The 20,026-nt window shown below is 28.4% G+C and overlaps 2 protein-coding genes and 1 pseudogene across 4 annotated transcripts in view; all 3 read left to right on the top strand.

Annotated features, from left to right (window-relative positions):
• LOC111625509 (solute carrier family 25 member 51-like) overlaps positions 1-2,624 on the top strand; it is an 11,979-nt gene extending 9,355 nt beyond the window's left edge. For all 3 annotated transcript variants that reach the window (XM_023368664.1, XM_023368663.1, XM_023368661.1), the window contains one exon: positions 1,490-2,624. In XM_023368664.1, coding sequence (XP_023224432.1) covers positions 1,548-2,405 — 858 coding nt within the window. In that variant the 5' untranslated portion in view covers positions 1,490-1,547 and the 3' untranslated portion in view covers positions 2,406-2,624. The remainder of the gene's footprint in view (positions 1-1,489) is intronic.
• A 5,511-nt stretch (positions 2,625-8,135) lies between these two features.
• On the top strand, positions 8,136-9,266 carry LOC111625505 (solute carrier family 25 member 51-like). Its single transcript, XM_023368657.1, has one exon. It carries the CDS (start codon positions 8,190-8,192, stop codon positions 9,045-9,047), a length of 858 nt encoding a protein of 285 aa, XP_023224425.1. The 5' UTR covers positions 8,136-8,189; the 3' UTR covers positions 9,048-9,266.
• Positions 9,267-18,152: 8,886 nt separating this feature from the next.
• The window catches only part of LOC111625526, a 20,112-nt pseudogene continuing 18,238 nt past the window's right edge, over positions 18,153-20,026 (top strand).

The raw sequence follows: 20,026 nt of genomic DNA, 5'->3' as shown, positions 1-20,026 counted from the left end.
GTCGGTTATCCGAAAGAATTCCAGTCGGCAAATTTAAATTTTCGCTAGTGCTGTGGCGCTGCAATCTTTGGCTATATCTTGGGCTACTCCAATATTTTTTTTGTTGGTGTGTGTTTTTTAGTTGGCAGCACTGGCACATTTGTGTGGTGTTTTTCTGAGGACTGTGTGTCGTGCTGAATCGAACGTTTTTGATACTAGATCATCTTCTAAAGTATATATTTTTTGGTTTTTATATTTTTCAATATATTTATTTTGTTTGTAAGAAATAAAGAAATAATTTTTAATGATACAATAGCCACAATTATTATTTTAAAAAGTTTACGTTAGGCTTGAACGTTACGTTGAATTTTCGTTGATGTTAAGCATCAACGAAAATTCAACGTGAAGTGACATGCAACGGAGAAAAATTTCAATAAGGGTTAGGTTAATATATTTTTTCGTACATAATCGGTTATCTGAAAAATAAGTTATCCGAACAACCCCAGTCCCCAATTGATTTGGATAAACGACGCTCTACTGTATCATTGTAAAAGATAAAGATCACATATATTTAACGTTACTACAGTTAATTTAAGATAATGCAACTTTTTAAATTATTTTTACAATTTTATCACTTTCGCAACTATTATAACAGAGGAAAAGTATAATGATCTGGGAAAAAATGACCCCCCTGATTTTAACATTTTTGGATATAGGAGACTTTGAAATAGTGAGAAATGCAAAAAAAATTCTGGGGTAATTTCTGTATTTATTTATTTATTTATTTATATATGTATGTATGGATGGATGTTAGTGTGTGTTTGTGGTTTTGTTCATCTTCTTTGAAGCTTAATAACTCCTGTGCTTTTTGTCAAAAATTTTTGAAATTTTTCAGGGAGGTTTATGTATTAGGGGGTTTATGTATCTGCTATTAAATTTTGGTGGTTAAAGATTGATGGGATGGAGAGATAAAGGGGGTTGTGTGTCATATCTTGAGTAGGGCTGGACTTAGTTGCCCGCCAAGTTATGGATGAGTGAACAAGTGCATATATAGTCTTAGATTAGAATAAAGCTTAATCATAAGTTAAAGGACTGCCTCATGATTGTTCTAACAAAAAGTCATGTAGTTAAATTAAGAGAATAGCAGAATAACAATTCTAGCTTTAAAAGGAGTATGGTATAGAAACATCATCAATAATATCATTAATAGAACTCATACAAGAGAAATCAAAAAAATTTTGTGATTCTCAAAAGCTAATTTTTTCTAAATGTTTTTTGAATTGAAGAAATTGTTGGAGAAATATTGAAGCTAAGGGTTACAATTTTGAAAAACATTAAACAAAATTTCTTTATATCATAATAGATTTTGATTTTTTTTTATATATCCATTCTTGAACATATAAATGTTTTAACATAATTAATTACAAGTATAAATTATTAATATAGATATAATTTTTATTTAAAATTGTGTGATAGAATAGAGATTAAAATAAAACATTTTTATTTTCAGAAAATATTGATCCAAAGAATTAAGATTAAAATAGAATGAAGAAAAATTTAATTTAAAAATGGCTCACCAAAAACTTATTTCGTATCAAATAGATGACTATTATGAATTTATCTGTGGATGGGGAGCAGCATTTATCAATATAACTTTAACATTTCCAGTAAATAAAGTTATGTTTAGACAAATGAGAGATGGAGTTGCAACTTCCAAGGCAATTCAACAATTAAAACATGAAGGTTTTCATTATTTATATAGAGGAATCTTACCACCATTGATTCAAAAAACAATTTCAGTTTCTATTATGTTTGGAACTTACAGTCAATATGGATATATGTTAGAAAAAACTTTTCCATCTATTCCTAAACCAATTTGTTTAGGAATTGCAGCAACATTAGCAGGCAATACTGAAGCATTATTAACTCCATTTGAAAGAATACAAACTTTAATGCAAGACAGAAATTATCATACCAAATTTAGAAATACATTTCATGCTTGCATGGAATTACAGAAGTTTGGAATCAAAGAATTTTATCGAGGTTTAGTGCCAATTTTATTAAGGAATGGTCCCAGTAACGTAATGTTTTTTGGATTACGTAGTTCAGTAAAAGATAATCTTCCAAAGACTTCTTATTGGTGGGAAGAACTGCTAACTGATTTTATAAGTGGTGCTGCTGTTGGTTCTATAATCAGCACTGTTTTTTATCCAGTGAATGTTATAAAAACAAAAATGCAAGTTTGTTATGGAACACCTTACATTGGTATAGTGGAGGCATTTAGATTAACTTATGCTGAAAGAGGATATAGTTTTCGAAAATTATTCTATGGAGTTCATATAAATTATACTCGTGCCTTGTTGTCTTGGGGTATAATTAATGCCTCTTATGAATTACTTAAAAGGACATTTTTTCCTCACGTATGAAAATTAATAAATACTAAAATATTAATTATTAGTTTGTAAATTTGTTAATTTATGAATAGGAATAAATTTTATAGATATAGATATAGATATAGATATATATATATATATGCATAGAAGAGTAATATAAATTTGATGCTAAACACTATTTTATAATAAGATGATTTCTATTATAACATGAATATTATAGTAAGAAATTTTATATCAATTTAAATGAAAAAACAGTCATGCTTCTGCTTAATTTAGAAAAATTAGATTGTGCAGATCCATTACTTCATATAAATTAATTTTTTCCAATCTATTTAATGTTTTGTGGATAAAATTAAATTTTGAAATACTTAATATTAAAATTAACTTCTTGATTTAAACTTATTTAAATTATTTATATAGAATAGTGTCTTTAAAATATTGGATTTAAAACATGTTGTAAATTTTTTTGTTTCATTATTTATTATACATAAATTCTAATGATCACTTATTTTTGTGTGTGAATACAGTAAAGCATTGAAAATCCAGTATGTCAGAACTCTGGATTCTGCCATTGAAAAATGGATATTAATCCTTTCAATGGCAACTCTGTTGTTAATGTTCTTTCAGCCCTGTACTGTTGATGGCCGAACATTCATTCAAATTCATAAATTTTTCTAGTTTTGAAACTATGATTAGTGTATTTTTTGTTTAAATATGGTGATTCTGTAAATTATATTTTAAATTTTTGTAAGTATTCCAAAATTCTTTATGAAATACCAGCTTAAATTTAGAATCCCTAAACATGAATTTCAGTGTGTTTGGAATTTACAGTATTTAAAATGCTAATTTACATGTACATTTGAAAATTTGGATAGTCTGGATTTTTGATACTTCAGTATTTTATGTATTTAGTATTTATATAATATGAAAATTTTTTTTATGTATAAAGAAACAAAACATTACAGGTAATAATTGGAATTATTTTCAAATTATTTTAAAGAACTGAAATATATAAAAATTTTATAATTAACTCAAAAATAATTATTTATTCAAAGTAGTGGATTATAGTGAATAAAAATTCTTTCAGAAGAATTTTCTTATATTAAATATTGTTAACCTGACTTTGATTGCTTATGATTCTAATCACATGGAATGACAGTTGTTAGAATTTAAATATTAACTTTAGAACAAGACATTCCTGATTTTTATTTGTTTTGAAAGTTAAATATCTATTGCATTTCATTCACTATAAACTACTATTAAGAAGGCAGTGTTTTAACTCCAATGAAATGTTTTTTCAAGACTACTTATCTATCATCTTCAGATGAAAGCATCACTTGTGATCTGAAGATGAGAGACAAAATAATCTTGAAAATCGTTTTTTTAGGTTTAAAGAAAAGCGTTCCTAACATATAGTGATGTACTGAATGAAATAAAAAGTATGGAGTTGAAGATAAGTAAAAGTTAACTAGATATTTAAACTTAAGCAATCTATTATATTTTTGTTAAACATAGTCAGTGAGAAGAAATATCATTATTTGTTTTAGATGTATTTTTTCTTTAAATTATTCTGATATTCTTCAAATGAATATTTTCTCTTCTTTATTGAATATACCAAAATTTTTCTTTTATGATGAGTCATTTAACTGTTCTAATTTTTCATAATACAAATTTGTTCTAAAAATCTTACTTTTTATACTCTTCAAATATTCCAAATGTAGCTTTTATATTATAATGATAAAAATCTTAATATTTTTAAGATACAGTTTAGTATCAAATTTGTATTATTAATTTATTGCTGTATATGATACATTATAAATAGTAAAATAATGCCTTGTTTAGTGTTTAGGTTTTTCTATAAAGATAGTAATTAAAAACTATATAATTGTTACAGTAATAAATGTGTAAATGTTAAAGTTTCAAATTATAATGTAAATTTAAAAATAAATACAGTATATATATATCATTTCTAAATTTTGTAACATTCATCAAAATTTAAAAATGCTTTGGTTTTTTTTTTATTATAGGATTTATAGAATTTTCTAGAATAATATCTATGTAAATATAATATATAGTTTATGCTTTTTTTTATAAAGATATTAATAAATGATGATATAAGTTCATTGCATTTGAAACTCTGTTTAGAAATTTTTTTTAAAGGTACGCACACTTTTTTAAAAGGGACTTTCAGGAAGAAATTGAATGATATTAATAGTAACTATAGTTTGGAAGAATTTTTATAAGAATAAAAGACATGAATAACGTTTTTAAAAGTATAATTAATAGAGAAATACTATAAAATTATCAATATGTATGAATTTTTAAAGAACGGCAAAGATTATCCCCAAATTTAAGATGCACTCAAATTTTAAATTTGGAAAAACATGGAGAAAAGTGTATTATATTTAAATTAATAACTTTAAATGTATAAAATGTTTTCATGTTAATGTACTTTATTAAAATGTTAATTTATGTTAACAAGCTTATAGTTTAACTTACAAGTTAGTCATTAATGTAATTAATTCACTTAACAGAATTTATTACTCTCCAACTAATACAATGTACTTTTTTAAATTTGTAGTATATGCAAATTTTTTCAAAACATTGTGTAAAATAATTATTTTCTAAGTTGTTTGAAAATAGAAATTGTGTAAGTGGTAATATAATAAATCATTTCCACGTTAAGAAACATTAAAGTGCCATACTGACATTAAATTTGACCATTGTTTATGTAATAGAAATTTGAATATAATTTTTGTATGATAAAATGTATTTTAGTATTTTATATTGAAAAGGATCTTGTTTATTTACAATGTTTTGAATATTTTTAGTATAATTTCTATTAGCAAATTTTGAAAATAAATTATACTTACAAAATTTAATGGACATTTATTTATTTATTTAAAATTTTATTTGAGATACATTATTATTTGTGAAGTGTAATATTTCCTCTATATCTGCTGCTTGCAAATATTAATTAAAAATTCATAAATTTTGTATATCTTCGCTTGCTTGGGTAATGTTAGGTACAGTACCTAATTTATATATAATTTATATAATACTGTCCAGACGATAGAAATCTCTCTGTAGCGTGGCGCTACGGATGGCGGGAAAGTAGTTTGGCTGCCCGATGACATTTAACGTAATTATAGGGGGTTTTTACTGTTTTTTACGGATACCGTCACAATTTTTTCGCAGTTTTATAGGAATCGTAATTATTGGGACCGTAATTATAGGGGGGTCGACTGTATTTTGTTTGAATTGATTTATTCAGCAACATAAATGATTTCTTTGTCAGCGTATTTAAGCGTCAGCTCATTGCATCAATTTTTTCTTAAATTTTTATAACAATCATGTTTAATAGGAGGAATGAAAACATTTATTTTCAGTTTTATCCATCTTGATATAATGGGTATAACTTTTCTTTTTTTCCGTATTTTGAAATCATGTTGTATCTTTATATTTGTTTTTCAAAACCACAATGCAGCATAATAATCAACACTTGGCATAACTCATTCATTTATTTCAGCTTTTGTTGATTGTCAACAAAAGCTGAAATAAATAAATGAATGAGTTATGCCAAGTGTTGATTATTACGCTGCATTTTCTTTTTTTCTAAAAACAATTGTCACCAAAATTGAAACAATCATTCATATTCCAATCATCAATATTCCATAAGTATACTTAGTTACAGTCCAACTGCTGCAGAAATAACTAATTTCTTTTACTTACTTTTTTGTGTTGAGATAACATTAAATAATTTATCATTATCTATAAAACACTGGTCAGTACACACTGCAGCATTGCAATCACAGTGTGCGCTGGTGGATTAACATTACAATATGGAGTTAATTGTAAACCTGATGAAGACCGATATTTAAGGTCGAAAACATTTGTTATCTGATTAAATATTTTTACTGGATAATCAAAGGTATTAGCGAGTCATTTGGAGTTAATTATATTGGCTTCTGAAATAAACAGGGCTGCGGAGTCGGAGTCGTGGAGTTTTGGTGTTTTAGTCGGAGTCGTCAAAAAATCCGCCGACTCCGACTCCCTTTTTACTTACCAACTTGTTATGTATATGAAACGGAGTCGGAGTCGGAGTCGGAGTCGTCAAAAAATCCGCCGACTCCAACTCCCTTTTTACTTACCAACTTGTTATGTATATGAAACGGAGTCGGATGGTAAGGAAAAGTTGGAGTCGGATGGTAAAGAAAAGTCGGAGTCAGAGTTGGAGTCGGTAGATTTTTACGTGACTCCACAGCCCTGGAAATAAATAAATAGATTTTTTTCCATGGCCAGTAAAATTTTGTCATTAATTAAGTGGTATTGATCCTTATTATTAGGAAACTTATTATGAATATAAAAAGTTACAAGTATATCAAGTGCTTTCACACTAAAATTTAAAAAAATTCAAAATGTGGCGTTAATAGATTTGGCTTGTGAATGGCTCATATATTAATTAGATGCCAGTTTCATTTTACATTTTATCAGTTTTCACTAACTGTGAAATTTATATCATAATAAAAATACAGTAGAGCGTCGGTTATCCGAAAGCATTCCACTCAGCAATTTTAAATTTTTGCTAGTGCTGTGGCGCTGCAATCTTTGGCTATATCTTGGGCTACTCCAATATTTTTTTTGTTGGTGTGTGTTTTTTAGTTGGCAGCACTGGCACATTTGTGTGGTGTTTTTCTGAGGACTGTGTGTCGTGCTGAATCGAACGTTTTTGATACTAGATCATCTTCTAAAGTATATATTTTTTGGTTTTTATATTTTTCAATATATTTATTTTGTTTGTAAGAAATAAAGAAATAATTTTTAATGATACAATAGCCACAATTATTATTTTAAAAAGTTTACGTTAGGNTGTATAAAGAAACAAAACATTACAGGTAATAATTGGAATTATTTTCAAATTATTTTAAAGAACTGAAATATATAAAAATTTTATAATTAACTCAAAAATAATTATTTATTCAAAGTAGTGGATTATAGTGAATAAAAATTCTTTCAGAAGAATTTTCTTATATTAAATATTGTTAACCTGACTTTGATTGCTTATGATTCTAATCACATGGAATGACAGTTGTTAGAATTTAAATATTAACTTTAGAACAAGACATTCCTGATTTTTATTTGTTTTGAAAGTTAAATATCTATTGCATTTCATTCACTATAAACTACTATTAAGAAGGCAGTGTTTTAACTCCAATGAAATGTTTTTTCAAGACTACTTATCTATCATCTTCAGATGAAAGCATCACTTGTGATCTGAAGATGAGAGACAAAATAATCTTGAAAATCGTTTTTTTAGGTTTAAAGAAAAGCGTTCCTAACATATAGTGATGTACTGAATGAAATAAAAAGTATGGAGTTGAAGATAAGTAAAAGTTAACTAGATATTTAAACTTAAGCAATCTATTATATTTTTGTTAAACATAGTCAGTGAGAAGAAATATCATTATTTGTTTTAGATGTATTTTTTCTTTAAATTATTCTGATATTCTTCAAATGAATATTTTCTCTTCTTTATTGAATATACCAAAATTTTTCTTTTATGATGAGTCATTTAACTGTTCTAATTTTTCATAATACAAATTTGTTCTAAAAATCTTACTTTTTATACTCTTCAAATATTCCAAATGTAGCTTTTATATTATAATGATAAAAATCTTAATATTTTTAAGATACAGTTTAGTATCTATTTAAAATTGTGTGATAGAATAGAGATTAAAATAAAACATTTTTATTTTCAGAAAATATTGATCCAAAGAATTAAGATTAAAATAGAATGAAGAAAAATTTAATTTAAAAATGGCTCACCAAAAACTTATTTCGTATCAAATAGATGACTATTATGAATTTATCTGTGGATGGGGAGCAGCATTTATCAATATAACTTTAACATTTCCAGTAAATAAAGTTATGTTTAGACAAATGAGAGATGGAGTTGCAACTTCCAAGGCAATTCAACAATTAAAACATGAAGGTTTTCATTATTTATATAGAGGAATCTTACCACCATTGATTCAAAAAACAATTTCAGTTTCTATTATGTTTGGAACTTACAGTCAATATGGATATATGTTAGAAAAAACTTTTCCATCTATTCCTAAACCAATTTGTTTAGGAATTGCAGCAACATTAGCAGGCAATACTGAAGCATTATTAACTCCATTTGAAAGAATACAAACTTTAATGCAAGACAGAAATTATCATACCAAATTTAGAAATACATTTCATGCTTGCATGGAATTACAGAAGTTTGGAATCAAAGAATTTTATCGAGGTTTAGTGCCAATTTTATTAAGGAATGGTCCCAGTAACGTAATGTTTTTTGGATTACGTAGTTCAGTAAAAGATAATCTTCCAAAGACTTCTTATTGGTGGGGAGAACTGCTAACTGATTTTATAAGTGGTGCTGTTGTTGGTTCTATAATCAGCACTGTTTTTTATCCAGTGAATGTTATAAAAACAAAAATGCAAGTTTGTTATGGAACACCTTACATTGGTATAGTGGAGGCATTTAGATTAACTTATGCTGAAAGAGGATATAGTTTTCGAAAATTATTCTATGGAGTTCATATAAATTATACTCGTGCCTTGTTGTCTTGGGGTATAATTAATGCCTCTTATGAATTACTTAAAAGGACATTTTTTCCTCACGTATGAAAATTAATAAATACTAAAATATTAATTATTAGTTTGTAAATTTGTTAATTTATGAATAGGAATAAATTTTATAGATATAGATATAGATATAGATATATATATATATATGCATAGAAGAGTAATATAAATTTGATGCTAAACACTATTTTATAATAAGATGATTTCTATTATAACATGAATATTATAGTAAGAAATTTTATATCAATTTAAATGAAAAAACAGTCATGCTTCTGCTTAATTTAGAAAAATTAGATTGTGCAGATCCATTACTTCATATAAATTAATTTTTTCCAATCTATTTAATGTTTTGTGGATAAAATTAAATTTTGAAATACTTAATATTAAAATTAACTTCTTGATTTAAACTTATTTAAATTATTTATATAGAATAGTGTCTTTAAAATATTGGATTTAAAACATGTTGTAAATTTTTTTGTTTCATTATTTATTATACATAAATTCTAATGATCACTTATTTTTGTGTGTGAATACAGTAAAGCATTGAAAATCCAGTATGTCAGAACTCTGGATTCTGCCATTGAAAAATGGATATTAATCCTTTCAATGGCAACTCTGTTGTTAATGTTCTTTCAGCCCTGTACTGTTGATGGCCGAACATTCATTCAAATTCATAAATTTTTCTAGTTTTGAAACTATGATTAGTGTATTTTTTGTTTAAATATGGTGATTCTGTAAATTATATTTTAAATTTTTGTAAGTATTCCAAAATTCTTTATGAAATACCAGCTTAAATTTAGAATCCCTAAACATGAATTTCAGTGTGTTTGGAATTTACAGTATTTAAAATGCTAATTTACATGTACATTTGAAAATTTGGATAGTCTGGATTTTTGATACTTCAGTATTTTATGTATTTAGTATTTATATAATATGAAAATTTTTTTTATGTATAAAGAAACAAAACATTACAGGTAATAATTGGAATTATTTTCAAATTATTTTAAAGAACTGAAATATATAAAAATTTTATAATTAACTCAAAAATAATTATTTATTCAAAGTAGTGGATTATAGTGAATAAAAATTCTTTCAGAAGAATTTTCTTATATTAAATATTGTTAACCTGACTTTGATTGCTTATGATTCTAATCACATGGAATGACAGTTGTTAGAATTTAAATATTAACTTTAGAACAAGACATTCCTGATTTTTATTTGTTTTGAAAGTTAAATATCTATTGCATTTCATTCACTATAAACTACTATTAAGAAGGCAGTGTTTTAACTCCAATGAAATGTTTTTTCAAGACTACTTATCTATCATCTTCAGATGAAAGCATCACTTGTGATCTGAAGATGAGAGACAAAATAATCTTGAAAATCGTTTTTTTAGGTTTAAAGAAAAGCGTTCCTAACATATAGTGATGTACTGAATGAAATAAAAAGTATGGAGTTGAAGATAAGTAAAAGTTAACTAGATATTTAAACTTAAGCAATCTATTATATTTTTGTTAAACATAGTCAGTGAGAAGAAATATCATTATTTGTTTTAGATGTATTTTTTCTTTAAATTATTCTGATATTCTTCAAATGAATATTTTCTCTTCTTTATTGAATATACCAAAATTTTTCTTTTATGATGAGTCATTTAACTGTTCTAATTTTTCATAATACAAATTTGTTCTAAAAATCTTACTTTTTATACTCTTCAAATATTCCAAATGTAGCTTTTATATTATAATGATAAAAATCTTAATATTTTTAAGATACAGTTTAGTATCAAATTTGTATTATTAATTTATTGCTGTATATGATACATTATAAATAGTAAAATAATGCCTTGTTTAGTGTTTAGGTTTTTCTATAAAGATAGTAATTAAAAACTATATAATTGTTACAGTAATAAATGTGTAAATGTTAAAGTTTCAAATTATAATGTAAATTTAAAAATAAATACAGTATATATATATCATTTCTAAATTTTGTAACATTCATCAAAATTTAAAAATGCTTTGGTTTTTTTTTTATTATAGGATTTATAGAATTTTCTAGAATAATATCTATGTAAATATAATATATAGTTTATGCTTTTTTTTATAAAGATATTAATAAATGATGATATAAGTTCATTGCATTTGAAACTCTGTTTAGAAATTTTTTTTAAAGGTGCGCACACTTTTTTAAAAGGGACTTTCAGGAAGAAATTGAATGATATTAATAGTAACTATAGTTTGGAAGAATTTTTATAAGAATAAAAGACATGAATAACGTTTTTAAAAGTATAATTAATAGAGAAATACTATAAAATTATCAATATGTATGAATTTTTAAAGAACGGCAAAGATTATCCCCAAATTTAAGATGCACTCAAATTTTAAATTTGGAAAAACATGGAGAAAAGTGTATTATATTTAAATTAATAACTTTAAATGTATAAAATGTTTTCATGTTAATGTACTTTATTAAAATGTTAATTTATGTTAACAAGCTTATAGTTTAACTTACAAGTTAGTCATTAATGTAATTAATTCACTTAACAGAATTTATTACTCTCCAACTAATACAATGTACTTTTTTAAATTTGTAGTATATGCAAATTTTTTCAAAACATTGTGTAAAATAATTATTTTCTAAGTTGTTTGAAAATAGAAATTGTGTAAGTGGTAATATAATAAATCATTTCCACGTTAAGAAACATTAAAGTGCCATACTGACATTAAATTTGACCATTGTTTATGTAATAGAAATTTGAATATAATTTTTGTATGATAAAATGTATTTTAGTATTTTATATTGAAAAGGATCTTGTTTATTTACAATGTTTTGAATATTTTTAGTATAATTTCTATTAGCAAATTTTGAAAATAAATTATACTTACAAAATTTAATGGACATTTATNGGATCTTGTTTATTTACAATGTTTTGAATATTTTTAGTATAATTTCTATTAGCAAATTTTGAAAATAAATTATACTTACAAAATTTAATGGACATTTATTTATTTATTTAAAATTTTATTTGAGATACATTATTATTTGTGAAGTGTAATATTTCCTCCTCTATATCTGCTGCTTGCAAATATTAATTAAAAATTCATAAATTTTGTATATCTTCGCTTGCTTGGGTAATGTTAGAAATAATCCCTTCACAAACTATTTTCCCAGTTTTCCGCTCAGTTAGCCACACTAGATTATCCATGATGTAAACAATATCCACAATTGTGGTATTGCTATAAAATATAGTACAGTGCATTACATAACTTATTTTGCTTATTATGACCACAAAGTGCAAAAGTAATAACACTGGCAATTCTGCCAAGCCTACAAGAAGCTATGAAGTCCTTCCTTTGAGATTAAAAAATCTTGATTTAATATTGAAAGAAAAGAAAAGTTGTATGCTGAAGTTACAAGATTGTACACAAGAACAAATCATCTATTCATGAAGTGATAAAAAAAAAAAAAAAAAGAAATTTGAACTAATGTTGCTTGTAGTGCTCCTAAACTTGTTAAAGTTATGTTCATAGTGCATGTTAAGTACTTTGTGAAAATAGAAAATGGGTTTCAGTTGAAAGTAACATGTTGTGTTAGAAAGTATACTCAGTCTAATGTGAGTTAAGTGTTGATTTTGAATAATTAAACAGTTAGAGTTCCTAATTTCTTGTTTAGTTTAATACATCCTATCAAAATTAATCTTTTTTTTTTGCCACTTTATAGTAATTAAAAATATAAAAACTTTTTATATAAGAAAATCTGATAAGAAGTGGCACTACACACAATTTTGTTTTTTGAATTAAAATCATGTCATTTCTGCTATAGATCACAAGTTTGTATATAATTAATCGGGGCTTCCTCATCTATCTAATGGAGGATGGATGACAGTGGGAATTTATGGGTCCACAAATTGCAGTCCAACTAGATTGCAAGAACAAATCTGTCAATGCCTGAAGAAATGTTAATTATCTTAATGACATTATTAATTCTTGCTGTCTTCATTATTTATTTATAGTAATAAACTAATTTTTTATAAAATTATTTTTAATCAATTTCTTTTTATGATTTTGGAAAGAGCATATCTATTTGATTGGTAAGTGTTTAATAAACTCGTACTTACAAGTTAGTTGAAGTCTCTGCAGATATATAATTTGAAATTTTATATGAAAATACAAACTTGTCTTTTTTCTATAAAGTGATCACTTTAACAGGTGGCATTTCATGAAAACCAGATTAACAGGGTGGTTGCATTACACAATAAGCAGGTGATTGCTATACAGAGAAAAAAATATACCTAAAATCTATCCAGTAAATTTCAGGCCAAATAAAACTGGTCACTATAGGAAGATGGTCATGTCACGGACATGGTCAGATTGGCATGTTCCACTTAAATTATAGTATATATATATATAAATTTTTTACACACACACACACAGTGGAACCTACCAATGTGACCATGTCGGTGACATGACCACCTTCCTATAGTGACCAGTTTTATACATATATATATAAATACTTTTTATTAGTGATGTAACGAATATTCGGTTACTATTCGATATTCGGCCGAATACCTAAAAACAGGTGTAAGAAATAACAAAAACACAGTAAATTAATCATTTTGGTATTTAGATTTAATGTTATCGGGTTAGTGTTGGTTGTTTATATTTATTTATAACTTATAACATGTACAAAATAAAAAAGAACATAATATTAGTCACATGTATTCACAATTTATAATTACAAAGATCAGCACACGTACACATCTATTCGTTCGAAAATCATCGCACATCTGAGGGTCTGACCCTGCCTATCCTTCTTTTTAAGCGCTCGTCTTTGCTCTTCCCTTTCTCTTTCCTCTATCGCTCTAATCCATGTATGCCTGTGCATACATCATAATACGCGCTCACGATACTTTCGATTCGTCACTTTTCCGTCGTAGAGTTCCCATTTTACAATTACGTGACTCAGCCTGGTGATAACGGAGAAAAGAGACAGATAGGACGTCGATATAAGTCACAGTTATGATTTCACAGATTCAAGACAGCTTGGTAGCCCGAACGGCCCCAGGCTTTCGCCCGTGCACGCTAAGTGACTTTCATCACAAGCATGTAGCTTTCTGAAGTCTATGACAACAATTGATGGCCGCGAATTTCGCGCCAATAACCTGACTCGACTTGTTCGATTATGTTAACTCAATTTCATATTTATTTTCACATTTTCACTTTGCGGTCCTTCTCTCTTCTTTCTCCGTTATTTACACGTGTAGGTCATTTCATTGTTATCCACATTTGATACCATCATTTATCGCATATTGCCATGACGCTCTTGTCTGTCCACTACAACTGTCAAGAATTAATGCGATTGGCGAAGCGTAGTAATAGGGGGACAATAGAGAGCAGGGTCCTTGATATAATGCAGTTTGCCCGCCAATTTTCGTATGTGCGTTAATCGAGCCGAATAGTTTGGCCAAATATTCGGCTATTCGGCCACGCTCCTGGCCGAATATACTATTCGTTGCAACACTACTTTTTATGTGTGTATATATATATATAGTATATATGTTACCGCTAAAGCTCGAAATCCGTTAATGTATACATTACGTAGCTAATCTGCAGATTGACTAGGGTGATCCGTTAAAGCTGCGAAAATTGTTCAATTTCTCAAATTACCTAGGTAATTTGCAGAGTATCTAGGTAATCTGCACATTAACGGCTTCCGTATCGTTAACCCCTTTGCTACCCACCGATTTTTAATTTTAATGTAATTAAACATGAAAAATACTTAAAACTGAAAAAACGAAAGAAATGCGTTAATTTTGAAGAAAAATCTTCAAAGTTTAACTTCCATTGTCTCGCCTTTCCGCGAAATCTGACGCCGATGGGTATTTGTGTTTACAGCTGAATGACCTTGAGAACAGCTGGTATCGTCTTTCGCGGAACATTCTCATAAAATCTACAGGAGGATAAGGGTTTAAAGTAGGGTAAATACTAGCTGGCCGTATATTTTTAAACATTTTTCAAAAATTACGTTTTTTATTGAAATTTCCGACCCCTCTGACTTAATTAAACGTATATATAATAAAATATATTAATTTAAAAAATTAAAAACTATTGGGGGTCGTTTCTGACATCAGAAACTAGCTTTAAATAACTTTACCGAAGTAAAATCCGTGCACTAGAACTTTAGAACGATGAATGAAATTTGATTAAAAAAATCCCATTAAAAACAATTAAGCGTTAATCGTGCGTCATTAAAGGTAGATTAAAATCGCGATAAAATTTTTTCACGCAGGAAAAAATTTTTGAAAAAATTTGGAGACTTAAAAAACATCCAAAAATAAAAAAAAAAAAAATTCGGAGGGTCCAAAACACCGTTTGTTTGGAACGCTATAGAACCTGCCCGAGTTAACTCGGGATATGGGCTTAAGGTTAATGCAGAAAAAGTTCATTTATTTTCTGTGTAGCGTCTTTGCAATCCAAACAATAATTTTGGTAGACGCTACACAGAATTTGAAGATACAGCAACCACGTCTCCTACTTTAAGTAGTTCATTTATTTTCTTTATTTAATTTTTAATCAAAAAATCGTTCTTCTTGACTTCATATAGAAATAAAAAGTAGGATTTTGAAGGGAAAAGGAGATAGAGGGAAGGTCACGTGTCATATCTCGAGTGGGACCAGATTTAACGAAGACCACCACCCTGAAAATTAAGCTTTCGGCCATTCTGTAATAATTAAAAATATAGAAATTTTTTATAACAACAGCACATAATAGATAACGCCACACACAATTCTGTTTATTATAATATTGCAATTAAAAATATTAAAGTTATTTTCTTTATTTAGAAAATAAAATCTCACAACAGCCGGGAAAGTTACGCAACTCGTTGCCGAATTTTTTGATTATATAAAGAAAATCAAATCGTTCGTTTCCATCACATTTCTCCATTTCAGTATAGGAACAACTATATTATTTGATTCCTTGGTGTAAAATACTTACACGATATTTTCTTTCGGGCAGGTAAATTCACAAAACTCGCTTATTTAATATGTAAGTCACTTTAATTAACGTTTACGTAACTAAACTATAACGTCCAGTGGCGTACCGTGGGTGTCAGCCGCCCGGGGCGGAGGAAAATTTCGCCCCCCCTTATTTAGGTATTTCAATTTTAAAGACCAAAATTCAGTTTTGTCACAGAACAAGCAATGAAAAATTCGGTGGTAGTGCAGCGACCTGTTTAAAATAGTTCTATTGGATATTAGTGGTGTATATGAACGCGAATGAAACATACAACCAAAAAGAAAAAAAAAAAAAAAGTGATCAACCGGTCTCGCAGGAATTCTTCGGATGAAAAAGCTACTAATTCACCCAGCGAGCCGATTCCCGGACTGTCCGGACGATAGCATTATCGTAGGCGCGATGCAAGTATAGATTAGGATATTTCAAATTTTTACAAGATATTACAGTATTATTATTTATTGTGAAATTTTGTCGCGCCCTAAAAAGTGCCGCCCCTGCCGCCCCCACTACGGTATGCCACTGATGCTGAGTGTTTTCTCTCTATCCGTCATAACGTATTAATCTTACACTTCTTTCTCTGATTCTTGGTTCTGAAAAATCAATTGAAATTTTTGAGAAAGATTTTGCTTTTTCAAAAATCATTAAAATCTTCTCTTTTTTCCGATAAATATGATTCCAAAGAATTTAGCAGGCAAACTGCTACACTCAAGTCTAAACGTTCTTTTTGTAAACTTTTGTTTGTCTCATGTATACGATTTAAAATATCACGCCAAGTGACAGTCAAGAAAATATTAAATTTTGATATGTGTTTCATAAGAGACAGCTTCTAAGTTCGTATTGTTAGATTGTGTGTCAATTTCTGGTATTTCTTTTAATACTTCAAAGATTTTGTCATATCCTTCACACAAAAAGTTAATAGCGTCAGCCCGAGCCGACCATCGAGTATTAGAAAGATCTTTCATAACTTTTCCTGTTGACTGAAATACTGGAGATAATTTTCTCCATCTAAAAGTAGATGAAGAAAAAAAACTTAGGTCTGTAATATACTATTGTTTCTATTTCCTTAAGGGGGCCTCATCTTGGCCCTGGCCCAGGGTCCCTTACGTTCTAAAGACAGGACTGATCACTATGCACAAGTTCACCTGTGACGGTAGACGTTCAATATGGTAAAAAGGGACTCTAGAAGCCTTTCTTTCTTCACACATTGAGCACGTTCGATTTGAAACTTTGAGTCTAAGTTGTCGCAGTGCATCTTTTCGTAGGTACTGTACGGCCATATCGTATCTGTATGGTCGTACCGTATTCCGTTAGAAAAGTTTGAATCTATCAAACTGTCACAGTAGGGATACGGAGTATTGACCAACTGCTCATGCACTTTATTTTTTATTTTATTTTTTTTATTACAATTTCCGCCCTGTGGGCACTAATAGGGCCTCTTATAGCAGGCCCATTATGGGTTCGGCCAGGCCCACAATGGGGCGACCGGGTGGTAAGGGACGGAGCCCGACATATCCAAACGAAACCACCCTCCGAAAATTTCCTGGGGTTTTCTTGACTGCGCATGCACTAAATCGCCATCATTCGCTATACAATGCCGGAAGCAAACCACGAAACTTTGACAAATTGGTTGAAACGTAACTTTTGACTGACAATGCTGCTTCTGAATAATATAAAATTTTAAGATAAGAGTTAATTTGGTCATAAAAAAATAAAAAAGTGAATAAATAAGTAAAGTATTAGATCTGGCAACAAGCCGATGATTTTGCGCGTGCTCACGATGGACTGCTTCGTAAACCGTAAAAAAGTTTGTTCCTTTACGGATACGGTAAAGGCACAAGGGTCGAGTTATAAATGCCGTAACATAACCATATCCGTATTTGTAAATGTTTTCTACACTGGATATTTATAGCAATAGTTATAAACTACCGTAAGATTTATAACTCGACCCTTAGTGTGTGTGGTACGATTTGGCAAAATGGGCCAAATGCTACATTTCACCCTTTTTGCTTTATGGATGTGAGACATGGACACTACGAAAAGATGCGGAAAGGAAAATTGAGGCCTTTGAGATGTAGGCAATTAGAAGAATGTTTAAATTAAGATCAAGTGGATCAATAATGAAACAGTATTATAGATGGCAAATACAAGAAGAAAATTAATAATTAAGAAGAGAAAACTAGTTTTCTGTGGACACATATTGAGGAGAGAAAAATATGAAATCCCCAAGCTCACATTAAAAGGAAAGATTGATGGAAGAAGATCAAGGGGAAGAAGAAGATGGGGCTGGATGGAAGACGTTAAGGAATGGACGGGATTGGATACTGAAGAAACTATTCATAAGAGTTACAAAAGAGAACGGGTGGTATTTGCTTGCCGCCAATTTCCCCTAGTAGAAGGACAGACAGAAGAAGATAGATGTTAGTGTATGTGGCACGATTTTGTTCACGTTGTTTAAAGCTTAATAACTCTTGTGCTTTTTGTCGAAAAATTCTGAAATTTCGCACGGAGGTTTGGTTGTTAGGGGGATTGATGCTATTAAATTTTGGTGGACAAAGGTCCAGGGGGTGAAGAGATAAAGGGAATCATGTTATATCTCTAGTAGGATCTGACTTAATTAATGACGATTTTACTCATTATTAGCATTAACATTTTTTTTTTATATAAAACACATCCCTACCCTCAAAATTAAGCATTTTGACATTTTATAATAGTTAAAAATAAAAAGTTTTTAAAACAAAATATGATAACAGCGCCACCTAAATTTTAAACGTCGCAGGGAAAGTTGGGCAACTCACTATTGTGTTCGCTGCTTCGTTTGGATCACCATACTTCTCATTTGCGAGCTTCATCAATGTAGTTTTAGGTACGCCAAATTCTTTAGAAGTCTTTCTCCACCCAATTGTTTTATTTCTAATTGCCTCTATGGCCTCTTCCATTTTTGGGACATCCAACTTTACCTGTAAGACCTGTGATTATTTGAAGCCATCTGAAATATGATTTCAAATGACCTTAATTAGAAATAAGATTTTTTAAAGTTTGAAATACAGCGGCTGGACATAGAGAAAGCTTGGGGGTCCAACTTACTATTTTGATTGTGTCTCTTTAATCCGATCAATTCAGTTCGGTAGACTATCAATACAGCTTTCAGGTTAGATACTTCTTTTATTGTTTTGACATATGCATTTCGGACTTATATGTATTTTAAGTCCCTCTTCAGTTCAAAACTACAAATTATTTAAAAAATATACAATTAGTAAGATGACAAATTCTTCGCGTGTAGATCATATTTACTGACATAAAACTATTGTATTAAAAATTGTTACACTTATACGTTACCTAAGGTTCTGTCTTTTAAAAACCACGGTGTATAACGGGTAACGTTGGAAAGAGTTTAAAATACAGCCATTTAAAAACACTTCAAATACATTTTCACATTAATACGGTAAACCTAATATATCAATATATTTATAATTTTTACTTTATAACATTATATATTTTAACAGAAACAATATAACATGATACTCACTTTTAACAAGTGTTCATAAAATCTTGTATAATTACAACTTTTAAAGAATGTGTATGTTCTACAATATAATGTCGCAGCAATGATGATCGTTTTACAGATTAATAATACGTAGTATATTAATATTAACACATTTTCAAGAGAATACATATACACTTTTACAATATATTTCACGTATTATTTTATGTCACAATATATTACAATCAATTTTATCTATTAGCGCCATCTATTATATTATACCACAGTTGATCTATTTGCATACCATTTGAAATATTTATTAAATCATCTTTACATTTTATAATCTCTATATGTTCTTTAAATTTACGTTTATACATATCTTTTTCTAAGTGAATTATTTTTATGTTATTTCTATCTATTTTACACTTACTATTTTTTATATGGTCGAACCACGGAGAATTATTGAGTTTTAGTCTAATTGCTGCTTCATGTTCTTTAATTCTTAATTCTAAAGTTCTACTTGTTTC

The sequence above is a fragment of the Centruroides sculpturatus genome, unplaced genomic scaffold (genome assembly GCF_000671375.1).
Source record: "Centruroides sculpturatus isolate CEXI.00-Female unplaced genomic scaffold, Cexi_2.0 scaffold105, whole genome shotgun sequence".
In the NCBI taxonomy this organism is placed as follows: Eukaryota; Metazoa; Arthropoda; class Arachnida; order Scorpiones; family Buthidae; genus Centruroides; species Centruroides sculpturatus.
This window is presented reverse-complemented; position numbering and strand designations above follow the sequence as displayed.